Genomic DNA, 13269 nt, shown 5'->3' on the forward strand with positions numbered 1-13269 from the left:
GGTCTTTATAATATATCAATCAGAAAATGTGCTCCACCCTGCCACCCCCACCAGATTTTGGTTTGTTGTCTCAGGGCAACAACATGCTATGAGGGTACTAAAACGCCAAGGTTTTCTTTAAGTGGAATGATTAACAAACAAGCAATAAACACATTAGAAGAAGTTTAATTTCAACAACAACAATTTCAACAAGTTTCCTTTCAACAAACAGCCACAAATGGTTTATCAATTAGTGCATTAGAGATTAGCTGCAGTGTGTGTTTATGTTTCCAAATACATGTTCCTGTGGGGTACTGAATGGCTCCGTGTTTCTCTTTTTTACAAAGTACAGTTTGTATTATTCTGTATGGAACCTCATGAAGCAGTTGCTGGTGGATGTGAAACAAAGGTGGGCGTCACATTTTTGGCACTTGGCTTTAGGTGTACCTTTGCATCTTGGTACCTTGCATCTCCCTTTCTTTTCATCCATGACCATCCAGTGGGCTGTGGCATCCAGACGCGCATCAGGGACTGGGATAGGTGTAGTAGGTCCTCTTCTCCTCTTCTCTTCGTACTCCCCAGCAATTGTGGAACTGGGACGACCTCTCTTACGCTCCAGATTCTTTCCACTTTTGCACAAGCTTTCTGCAATATATGACTTGAATGTATAAAGCCTCATCTGTTCCTCTTTTCTCATCCCAGTGCTGCTGCAGTCTCTCTTGTAGAGCAGCCAGGCAGTCACGATGGTCATGTCGATAAAGTGGAACATCAGCCGATGGTACCACTTTTTCGACCTGATTTTGTTGCGGTACAGTGCAATGAGGGAGTCCAGCAGATCCACTCCACCCATATTCTTATTGTACTCTCTCACCACAGCAGGACAGGGAACTTTGATGATTTTTTTTTGCTTGCCATCCCACCTATCAACGTCGGTGACTGGGTGCGCTCCAATGTAATTGCTGAGAAGACTGACTGAACGGTTATCATACCATTTCACAGCATGCAAGGTGGTTTCTCCAACCATGGCGATCTTCTGTTCAAAAGATCCACGCCCAGTTCTCTTCAACTCAACATCACACATCAAGTTGACACCTGGTAGTCTGTTGCTACGAACAGTACCAGTACAGTGAATTCCCTGGTGAGCAAGTGTGAGAATGAGAGGGACACTCGTGAACCAGTTGTCAAAGAACACCTTGTAGTTCTGCTGTCTGGGTATTGGCTGGGCCAGGCGGAGGACAACATTGCCACTTGCTCCTACATCTGGCAGCTCAGGTGGTTGCACAACTCTCCCCGTGTAAATCTCAAAATTGTGCGGGACACCATCAGAGCCAGCCAAGATGAATATCTTGTAGCCCCATTTCTTTGGCTTAGCTGGCAGGTATTGCTTGAGTCTATTTCTTCCCTTGAAAGGGACCATCTGCTCATCCACAGCCAACTTCTCACTCATTGGTATTGTCTGCAGCTTTGAGGTAAGATGAGTGACCAGTGGTCGGATTTTGTGGAGTGGATCAATATTTTCTCGTTGTCTCACTTCATTGTTGTTGAAGTGCAGGGATTTTTTAATGAACTCCCATCTGTTTAGTGCCATGGTGTCAGCTACCTGGGACACTCGGGTGGCTTTGTTCCAAAACATGCGGGTGCCTGGTAATCCAAACAATGACATGTATACTGCTGTACCCATAAATTGTTCCAGTTCTTTTTTAGTGAGGTTAAGGGGCTTGTTGGTGTCACACTGAATGGCATATAAATTTGACTGCTCTAGAACTACTTCCAGAATGTCTTCAGAAAAAAACATCTTGAAGTATTTGTAGGGGGAATTGATATGATCTGATTTTGGAAGACTGGCCTGCCATTCTGGGTAATCAGTGATATTGGCACTGTGGGGTGTTCTCCAACGAGGTAAGCGTGGAACAGCTTCCTGTGATACTTCATCCTCTTCATTTTCCTCTTCATCCACAGACTCATTGTCATCAGGCAGGTCATCTGTTTTCAAAAGAAACCAGTAAGCATAAAATTAGAATAGGTTATATATACCTCTCTTCACTCACTTATGTACAAACGCACATACATGCTCATTCCATACAGTATGTTACTCTATTGACTGAACCCTGATCTCCTAACTCTCCCTCAAACCTGATTTTGGAGTCCACTCTTCCTCACTGTCACTCTCCTCAAGCTCACTGTCCTCACTGTCAGAAGGAATGAGCCTAACCGCTTGATCATGCTCCTTACGCCCATAAAATCTTTGTGCATCCATTTCCTATGAGTAATAGTAGATAGTACAGAAAAAAATTGATTATGTTGATAACTACATATCCCTACACATCTCCATCCATGAGCATGTTATAGTTCACACAAAAGTGGACTAACTGCACAATGTTGCCCTGAGGCAACGAATGAAAAACTGCCATTTTAGTATATAAATGAAGACAAAAGGTGTCTTTACTCAATCAAATATGCTTTTTCACTTATTCATGCACATCACAGATATTATTTATACAAAATTATTTAAATTTAAACATGTAAAAAAGTGAAATTTATCTTACCTTCTGCTAGCGGTGTGTCCAAGTCAGCTGCGGTCCAAAAAAAGGATTGTTTCACCCCAAGACAAAGGTCAAAGCCACGCCCAGCTCAAATTTCATTGGTCACAGACATATCATCAGATTTTTTATGTGATGTTTTACTTAAAAAAACTTTAAAGGGGCGGTGTGTGGGCCAAAATAGTGGTTTGTTGCCTGAGGGCAACACAATGCCATAGAGGGCTAACTAATAAACCTTTCTTAATCTAATCCATTCAGCTGGAGCGCTAGCTGCATTTTTAGGGTTGTTGTGGTGGAAAGCAAGCCTCTGCCCAGTCTCGACTTTTTTTTTTTCACATTTTCTCCCTGAATTGGACTCAATACTGACAAAATTATCCCAACAACATTTTACCACGTTTCACCAGGGGCGTGGCATCTTCACAAATAGCCTTCACGCAGGCTATTTGTGGCATTCCACCACAAATAGCATTTTGAATGTAGACCAAAAAGTTTCACTTTAGTCTGAGCTTCTACGTGTTCGCTGTGACCTCTAGATTGCATAATTATGGCAAACTGTGTATGGCTTTGACCGATAAATGTCCTGTAATTCTCCGACCGGAGCTATGCATCTCCGCTGCTCCTCCAGAGTTGCCAGTTCGGATCTTCTCCATGTCCAGCCTGTCAGTTTAGGTTGCACAGATAATGGATTAAGCAGAGCTCTGTGTGCTCTACTGTGTTGTTCTGTCACAACTATCCATCCCAGTTAGATGCGTTGAAGTTTGTGCTTGTAAGGAGAGAAAACGTGACAAAATTCTAGAGCTCTGCAAGGCTCTTTAGATAAGAATGGCCAAACTTGCTTCCTGCAGAACATTTGTAATAAGTTTGGTGTATTTACTCGACAAGGTAGGACGGATTGTTGGGCATGATAGATAGTCAGAACACCTGCTTGGCTGCCGTTTGCTTTGAATCAACCCTGAAACTGCCACATTTGCACAGAGTCAGGAAAAAGCCCGGGAGATGTTAGATTAAATCCTGTTTATTAGTCTGCATTTGGCAGTTATTACGTCCCAATGTTATTAAAAGCAACCTCATGCCTCACAGATATTGTTCTGTGGAAATAAATGCAAAAACAACCTAATATCGCACAGGATATGAGGCAGCTCAATATTTCAGATGCAGTATGTTGTTGTAATTAATTTGTCTGAAATCTGTTTAGGCCCATTTGGTTTTCCCTGAGATATTCCCCAGACCTGTTACATTGGTTTCACTGGATTTCTGCCTTGGTCTTCCACTCTGTCTTCCATGTGATCCTGTCGCTGCCATCATGCATTCACTTTTATCTGTCTGGTAATGTTTGAAAGTGCCCTTTACACGTCAGTGACAAGGCCAGAAGGAGGAGGAAGAGGAGGAGAGGGCGGGGGTTTTCCATTTAGCTCTAACTAGGTCAGTGAGGACACACCCCTCCCTGTCTTCCCTCCTGGCTTGGCTGGCTGCACCCCTGCTTCCCAACCCATCCCGTCTCTTCCCTCTGTCTCTCTCTCTCTCTCGCTTTTTGATCTGCTACCCGCTGTGACGCAATGCAGTTTTTTTTTTTTTGCACACCTTCTGAGTTAGACAACCGTGGCGCAGTCGCCCATTTCCCCGAGACCCATGTCCTCCAAACGAGCCCAGAAAACAACTTGCAGCTTTATAGATACATGTCAACTCAGATGACTCAGCAACAACATGTTGGATCTATTTATCTGCCTCAGCTCCAGTCATTAACTCCAGCGTTTCTTTTTTTTTTTGTTGTGATTGCATAACGCCGCCATATTACATAATGTTTGTGGGGGTCGTCAATCTGTTGTTGAGGTTTTTTAGCCTTTGGAAGAAGTCATGTTGCTCACAGCCTCCAGAAAGTGTGACTGTGTGCTTGTTTTGAAGACCTTCACCTATAGAAACGTCTCGAGGATAGCACATATTTTCTATGCATGTTATCTGATATGATATGGAACAATTGCCGCATTCATCTGCGATTTGAATAACCTCATATTGACATTGTGACTTATCATGTGTCCTGGCAGCTCTGTGACAATAAGGGCCGAGAACCGTGGATGAGGGGCCTAAAGTGCAAATTCCAAGCATTACATAAGCTTGGAGTGTTATACTGCCAATCCAACACTGGATGTCTCTGTTTCTGCAGTCTGATCCAGGATGAGTGAGTCATGCAGCAGGGTTACGTATGAACTGAGCTGCCAGATCTCACGCATCCCTGATTCTTGATTCTCCACTGTGCTGTTTATCTCTGCAAACAACAATCTGAGGCGGCATGCTGGCTGCTGTTGTGTTGAAACGCTCTTAAAGTGGGGCAACAAATAATTAATCCGCATAAATCATACACATATAATGAGCCCTCTGATTCAAACATGAATAGGAAATACACATCTCGCAGAAATTCAGTTCAAAAAGCAAAACTCAAATTATATATGGGTTCACTGGATGCACTGTGATTTATTTTAAGGGTTTGTTTGACGATTATGGCCTACAGCTGTAATCACTGTAGAAATGTGTTATTATTCCCCTGAACAATCACGACGGAGGCTGATTTGATGGTAACTGCCTCTTCGATAGCCTTTACCAGCTTCCACATAAAAGTAAATGAAAATCTATTTATATAGATTTCAAGAAAGTGCAGAAAAAAGAATAAAACAAGCCTTTTAAAATCAGTAAATAAAGACAGTTAAGCAAAAGCCTATGTTTAAAAGATGAGTGTACATTTGTCAAACTTACAACTGTATGTTGTAAATTTGACACATTTTCAGAGTGTGAATCCTGAAAAGGCTCTGTTACCCTCTGTTGTCATCCTGCTCACAGAAGATCAGAGACTGCAAAGGATTAAAAAGTTCTGAGCTGTTGAGAAATTGCAGTGCAAAGTAACAGGCAAATGGAAGCATGAACATTCAAAAGTAAAATAGGCATAAACAAAAAATAAGAATAAGTGACTGTACTGTAAGGGCAAATTTATAGCACTCCTTTGTGCACATAGGATGCAGCAGTCTGTCATCATTGAAGGTGGTCTCCGGTTCTGCAACAGGTTTATACACGAGACGTGAGAAATTGTCCAACAGAGATGTTATTTTTGCTTAACTTCTGACTCCCATCACTGGGTCAAGAGGACATCCTAGAAGAGAGCCAGCCTCTCTGATGAGCTTATCCAAAAGCCTCCTCTCAGTGCAGCTTCTGCTTCCGCATGCTATGCCATAAAAGATGGCTCACGCCACCACAGAGTCAAAACAGACCTCCAGGAGTGCCACCTGGAATAGAAAGCAGATTTCCATAACTGCATCCAAATTAAAAGAAGGTAATTGCTAAAGAAGCCGGATGTTCACATAATGCTGTATAAAAGCATATGAACGGAAAGTTGAGTGGAAGGAAAAAATGTGGTAGAAAAAATTCCATACATAAAATGGAAAACTGCAACGTGGGCAAAGATACTTCTGAATCAGAGACGAAGTCAGAAGCATCTTACCTGGGCTAACGGGGAAAAGAACTGTACGGTTACACAATGAACTAAAGTCCTATTCAGAAATTAGCATAAATGGGGCATTTTATTGGGAAATCAAAATTTCAAACTCTGCAGGGACGGTGGAGAGGCCCATAACCCAGGCTACTAGAATTACATTGGGATGTTTCCACAGTCAGTAATCAATTGGGGATCCATGTCTTCTGCTGGTGTTGGTTCGCTGGAATTTAGTAATTCCAAACCCAGGAAATTTCCACATGCACTGGCAAGCTTCCCTCCACTGGCAAGCTTCATGGAGAAGCTGATTTAATGTTTTTTTTTTTGAGGAAGTCCTTTATTAGACTCAAACAGGAATGCAGGATCAGTCAGGGTATGGGTGGATGAAAAAACATTCAACCGAGACAAAGAGTAAATGATAGCCTTGCGTATGGCTCAGCAACAAAATTAGGTCACCGGGTCAAAAAAGAAAAACATAAGACCACATGATACAGGAATAATCATGTCTGATGAAAACAACAACAATAACAAAAACGACAACAAACAGCAGGACACTGGAATAATTTCTCTCTTCTCTTTCAAACATGGTTTATTTCAGCTCCGGGCACAAACATGGAGTCAGTGGCAGTGTGTTTTTCCATGTGCGGTTCCATGTGAGCACGATGCCAACGTGTGCGCGTTCACACTCGCCTGGGCGTATACCTTATATCTAGGTCAGGCTCACATGGCACAGCACATTGAGTCACACCGGAGATAAACACAGTCTAGTTGCCATGGAGACCTGTCTTCCTGCACGCCACATCTTTGCATGACATGCATTTGTATTTGCATCAACTCCCTGCGTTTGGAGCGGGCAGGGAGCAGCGGGCGCAGTGATTTGGGCTCAGCCTGCACTGAAGGCAAACAGGGATTGATAAATTAATTATGAGATTAATCAATCATGACAATCTTTTGTTAGCTTGAATCAGGGAGTGCGTCAGCGGCACTAATTCCTCCCTCCATTTGAGCATGATCGGGCGTGGATGTTTAAACTGCTCTGTGAGAAACAAAGAGGAGAGGTGTCGGACAGAATGAGAGAGACATTTGTTACCGATTATGTACTTCAGGACAAGTCCAGGCATCCTGGAAGACAATTATCCTCTGCTGTAATTCAATGCATGTCATTGTGTGTGTGTGTGTGTGTGTGGGTGTGCGTGTGCGTATGTAAGCAAGCTGTTTACATAATCAAATAACCGAAAATGTTTTTCCATGAAAGCTTGTCTGGGAATGGCAACACACGAGAATGAATTTCATAATTGAAGTCGGGAGATTTTGGAAAGGAGTGGCATAAAACCAACAATCGTTCAGAGTGCCTGCAATGGAGCTCAGCAGCTACTTCAGTCTCCACCTATTGTCCAGTGAATGCTTGTTACAGTGCCCGGCAGGTATTAAGTGGCAGTGAATGGAAGTAGAGATAAAAGATGTTTTTAGACTGGCCTCTGTCTTCCTCTGACAGCTCAACCAACATCCAGGGGACAAAGCTTCCCTTAAAACTGGTTTCATTAAATATGTGTGACTGAATGCAAGAGGAATGCATTCAAATAAAATCTTCAGGTTTTATTTATAGAGCTCTGCACCCATGCAAAGATCCTCTGTCTGGTCTGTATTGTCTGTGGTTTCTGTTTTGACAATAACAACAAAACAATCCGCCAGCTGCTTTCAAGCAATCAATTCCAGAGTTGATGGAAAAACATCTGGTGTTCTGTGTACGATTACCTCTTTTTTGATATTTTCCGCAAATAAAACACTCAAAAGAGATACAAAGCACTAGATAGATTCTATATTGAAATATACAATGCCTTAGAATAATATCTCCTACATTGGTTTTGTTGCATATTGTCGTGTTAAAAACACTAACTTGTATGCATATACCAACAGAAGATAGTGCATAATTGGTGGTTTTAAATTTTTGTACAACAAAAGACTGATACATTTGTTTGATGCCCCTTTACTCTGATGAGCTTAAATAAAATCCTGTGCAACAAACAGCCTTCGTAATAGGTCGGGGTTACAGTTGTGGAGAAGATTAAAGCAGAGTCAGGTTATCCCAAGTCCTGATAAATCCATGATCTGAAAGAGGAGCGAGTTTGGCACCTACTGGAAACAAAATGGCTGTCCACCTTACCAAAACAATCCACTTTTAATGTGGAGAAGCTGCAGCTCAGCTGAGAGAATCTACTTACAGGTCAACTACAGTACAACCACCAGTCACACACTCAGTCACAAATTTGGGCTGTATGGAAGAGATGGACTTTAAGGAAGTCTCATTTAAAATTGTCACGAGTCAGTGACATCACAGAAATCACAATGAACTCTCCGTCTCCATGGTGAATTGTGTTGGTGGCAGTATCATGCTTTGGGGATACTTTTCTTCACCAGGAACAGGAAAACTGGTCATAGTTTTTTTTTTTTTTTTTTTATGTTTTTGTTGGCTCAAGTGGCCTTTACTGTATTTGAAAGTACTTCGACAGGAAACAGGGTAATCAGAGAGGGGGAAACATGTGGCAAATGTCACCAGGCCGGGAATCAACCCTGCGACCACCGCCACGAGACTAAGACCTCAGTACATGGGTCGTGCTTTGCCTCTGCGCCACCACAGCACCCGAAACTGGTCATAGTTAAAGGAGCTGTCTACCAAGCGATCTTGGTAGAAAACCTGTTAGAGGCATCAAAGGACTGTGATGAAGGTTCAGCTTCCAGCAGGATAACATCCCTGAACATGCAGCCAGCGCTACAATGGAATGGGAAGTTTATTCATGAGTTAGAGTGTAGTCCAAGTGTAGATCGAAATCCAACCGAGAATCCGTGGAAAGACTTGAAAACTGATCTTCAAGTCCATCCCATCTGACTTGGCTACTTTGCAAAAATAATTTTTCAGTTTATAAATGCCAAAGGCTGGCAGCAACCCATTACTGCCATGAAAGGCGCAAAAACTAAATCCTTCAGTTTCTTCCACTTTATAGTGACTTTGTACTTTGTGCTGCTCTAACACAAAAATACCTATTCAAATTCACTGAATGTGTAAGAATCCTTAACGGCTGCAATGGAGAAACTTATGAAAAGCTCTCATCAGATTTTAATTTCTCAGTGCTTCTTTCATCTGGTAACAAATTCCAGCTAAGCTGACACTGTTTTAAGAATTTTCAAAGGACACCAATCTTACAGAACATAAGCTGCGTGATGGCTAAAAACTGAAGGCGGTTGGGTGCTTGGCTTCACACCTCCTAACCCATGACTGAACCCTTGCTTTTATATTTATTCTACAGCCTTTATCACTTCCTACACGGCAAAGTCTATAAAAACTGAAGGAGAAGAAGCAGATGTGCAGGAGCGCAGCGAGGTAGCAGAAGCAGGGGAAGATAAAAGAGCTGGGAATGAGAACGATAGAAGAAAAGGCTGAGGTAGGAGGAGGAGAGGAGCGGAGTGGAGGATGAGCAGATTGCTGCAGGAGAGAACAGTGTTTGTACTCTCTCTGACACACTGACCTAGTGATGCGGCGAAGCTTCCAGCTCCAGATTACAAAGCCGCAGCCCTATGGGATGTGGAGGGGGAGGATGGCGAGGGGGATTAATTATGCCTCCAGAGGGAAGAGCGCAGGAAGATTAACTGATTGGGGGAAGCATTGAGGGATTATGGCTCTATAGATGGAGGGAGGCTGAAATAATCTCGGCGAACCAACTGGCACAAGCAAGGACATGCATGTTTGCTTGTGCTGCGAGCTCACTGAGGGAGTAAACAACATGTAGAGGTGGTGGAAAATTTAAGGTTAAATCACTGCTGTGCATTAATGCACGAGGATGGTTTACAGTGTTACCAGCGAGAAGTCCGAGTGGAATCTGAGGAGAGCTGATGGTGCAGAGTTTGACCACAAGGGCCCCTGCTGGAACCATGTGCAGCCAATCAGTTACAGTCCGTCCGTCCATCGCTACAAAGACTCTTTGATGTGAGCGAGGCCTTTAAATTCAACCCTAGGGAGTCACAAGACGAAACCTGGCTTTGATCTGACTAACGGCAAACCTTACGTTCCTCCTAACAACAAAACTGCAGAACAACAAAATATCTGCTCGCCTGATGTTAAAATTGTTGCTGGCGAGCAAGATGAAGTGTGTTAAAGATAAGTCGCAGAGAAGCGGCTCCATATCGTGGTTACCACACGATGTTGGCCATGAAGCAAAGATGGGTGTGTTTCTTGTTTCATATTTTACTAATCATTTACTCAAGGAAATTGTGATATAGGTTATATGGCTCACTGCCCAGAGCACCATTGAATCAGGGGGATGCACACATGAGTAGCAGGGTTTTTGTCTTTTTGCTTGTTGTCGTCGGTTCTATACAATATCAATAGCATAAGACAACATGGTCGCACACTGCGGCTAGGAAAGGAAGTTGGTATTTCATTCAAGAAACACATTTCATATTTTGTTTTTTTCAAGATATCTGGACCTATACTATTGGCTCTAGTTTAAAATCTGAAACATTTTGAATAGTCAAACCTGAAGTGGATAATTCCACCCCAAACCCAATTAACTTGAGATTCATTTGTTTCCCTCGCTCCTTCATTGCCCTCACACCAAGAGACATCAATATTTTCAATCCTTTTCTTGGCATGGCTTCCAAACAACCACAGACTGAGAGAAACATTTCCTAAAATCTTATCTCATCTCGCCTAATCACTTCTCATTCTTATCACAATGTATATAGAGCAAAGATGGAGGGGTTTTGCCCAGGGCAGCATTCATGCACAGACCGCCACTGGCAACAATGTATTTAAAACATTCAAACTCTCCGTGTAATCTCAGAAATGCAGCTTTGCCTTTTTGCTCCTCTATCACAAACAGTCCATCTATTTATGTTTCATTTTTACCAGCCAACACTCCCAATCCCCCCAGTCAACTTCCTCATCCTGTTATACCGTCGCTGGCAGCCTTCCAAACGTCCTCCAGCTTAACCCCTCCCTCCGAGTCTCGTCTTCTCCCATGCTCTTTCCCACTTTTTTGTCGGGCAACAAAATGTCTGCCGCGCTCAAATCCATGCCGAGGCCCTCCCCTCCACGCGCTCCCTCCGCGGGAGCCGCACAGCGGTTACATAAGAGCCGAGGTCAAAGTGTCACTGCCTTTGTCAAGGCAGATGCAGGGCGACGAGGAAACAAGTGAGGGTGCAGGGGCGAAAGAGAAGGAAAACGACTCAGACAGACGTCTGAGAGCGGAATTGTGCAGAAGATTTTAGCTGATGCACATAAATGAGCCGGCTGTGATATTTGGATATATTCAAATGTGTCAAACTGAGATGGGGAAGTGTACAAATAAAAACAGATAATGTGCGCAACAGAGGGAAGTGGCAAAGGACAAAGTTCTGCAGATACACACGCCTATGTTAGAGAACGTGTTTGTGCTTGTCTGTGTAATTCTGTGATGATCCTGTTGGCTTTCTGCGCTCTGCTGCTCCACTAACCTAGTTCGAGTAATCTTTGCCTTCAAACTGTTTCATAACAGCGCTGCCAGATTATTGCATCATAAAGCCGCTTGCCACTGCAACATCAACCTTCCAGTTCCCAGAAAACAAAATCGGCCCAAGAGCAGCGATACACAGATTCAAAATTGCTCTCATTTGTTTTGCCGCAAATCTAAACTGATGAGCTGGAAACTTTGCCTGCCCCAAGTTAGTCACCAAATGGAAAAAAAATTTTTTTAAATACCCACACACAAAAATAAAACGAAGACAGAAAATCTGCAGAACAGATTCTAGGGAGGAGGGAGGGAGTATGGGTCATTCGGCAAGTGTGCAATACTTATGGGTTTAATTGAGATATTAGGAGTCGTGACATGTTACTACATCAGTTTGGAATAACAGATGTAAAACATCAGCCCAACTTCAGATCCAATCGGGTAAAGAAACACTTGCCCTCAAGATAATTCATCAGAAGACAGTGAGTGAGCAAATGCTGGGAAGATGGCCAGAGATTATATTCAATTCAGCATTTCGATTCAAATTGACTCTACATGCAAATGATCTGAGCACATAAACACAAAACAGGTCCACAAAATCAGATGACATTTGTTATAATCAAAAGAATGATCCTATTTTGATATTCACCTCCTTTTGCTATGATACTCCACAGAGAATCCGTCAACAAAAACAACTTCTAGTCATGCAATCCAGAAATCTGGCCCATATAGATGAGTGGTGAGAATAAAATCGTTATTGAAAGAAAGTTTTAAGTTTTGTTTAAAGTTTGTTGTTTAAAGCGATGCATGGTAAATAGGCTATCCACTGTAGCCAGAACTATAAGTTCTGTAATCAGGGTTTACACAGCCTTGGTTATGGACTATTTCTTGAATCAAGCACATCTAAAAATGTGTGTTAGGTTCCCCCAATTCAGATTAAAGCATGCTCATGTATTGGAATGGCTCAATTAAAGTCCAGACTTGCATCCGATTGAGAATCTCAGTTCCAAATTGATGTTTAAAGACACTCTCCATCCAATGAAGTTACAAAAACTAAAAAAATGCTTGAGCTATGTTTCTAAGAAGAATGGGCAAAAGTGTCATTCTCCAGATGTGCAGAGCTGGAGAAGGACTTTGAAACAGTTGCAGATTTAATGCAGCAGAAAGTAATTTTATAAAGTAAAGGCATGCATGCCACACTTTTCAGATTTTAATTGGTCAAAAAAAGAAACAAACTCCCACTTCCCATTAGCTTTATAGTCATGTTCTACTTCGTTTTTGCCCTAGCACTTGAAGTCTGGGGGATCCACACAGACATTTTCGTCTCTGAAATGACCCCAAAAAAGTGAAAAGCGTGACTCCTTCTGCAAAGCGCTGCGTCTGCACACTAAGTCAGGCAGACCAATCACCAGGGCAACAAAGGTGTGGTGGGTTCTACACAGCTTATCTTTTTATAGATAACAACTTCTCGGTTCAGGGTTTCATAATAAAACACTTGCTTCATTTCATCAAAACTGACAGCCTGCCTAAAATTAAAAGAGGCAGGAGGAAGGAAGGGAGTTTGAAGACGACGCTAAGACTTCCAGTTCTGCAAGATCAGAGTCAATGTGACGTGAACCAGCTATTTGTCTAACAAAAGACACGTTTGGTAGGTTTTGCTGTTGGTTTTTACTTTGGCATCACGCCATAAGAAAGGTATGACATTACCTAACTTAATGGGCCCTGCTCTGCTGCACAAATAAAGCTGCTTTGGGCAACATAATGCCAGGGAAGTATTAAAGCAGAACTG

At 42.6% G+C, this 13269-nt stretch overlaps 1 protein-coding gene across 1 annotated transcript; it reads right to left on the minus strand.

The window, feature by feature from the left end:
* Positions 1–149: 149 nt before the first annotated feature.
* Positions 150–12634, minus strand: LOC116721883 (piggyBac transposable element-derived protein 3-like). The gene is made up of 2 exons (XM_032565909.1): positions 2526–12634; positions 150–1962 (listed from the first exon to the last, which is right to left on the minus strand). Exon 2 carries the CDS (start codon positions 1772–1774, stop codon positions 338–340), a length of 1437 nt encoding a protein of 478 aa, XP_032421800.1. The 5' UTR covers positions 1775–1962; positions 2526–12634; the 3' UTR covers positions 150–337.
* Between the last annotated feature and the right edge of the window lie 635 nt (positions 12635–13269).

Source organism: Xiphophorus hellerii, chromosome 6 (genome assembly GCF_003331165.1).
Source record: "Xiphophorus hellerii strain 12219 chromosome 6, Xiphophorus_hellerii-4.1, whole genome shotgun sequence".
NCBI lineage: Eukaryota > Metazoa > Chordata > Actinopteri > Cyprinodontiformes > Poeciliidae > Xiphophorus > Xiphophorus hellerii.

What these genes read in the sequence shown, in the direction of transcription:
- LOC116721883 (XM_032565909.1), bottom strand. Translation starts at nt 1,774, where the DNA reads ATGTTTTTTTCTGAAGACATTCTGGAAGTAGTTCTAGAGCAGTCAAAT.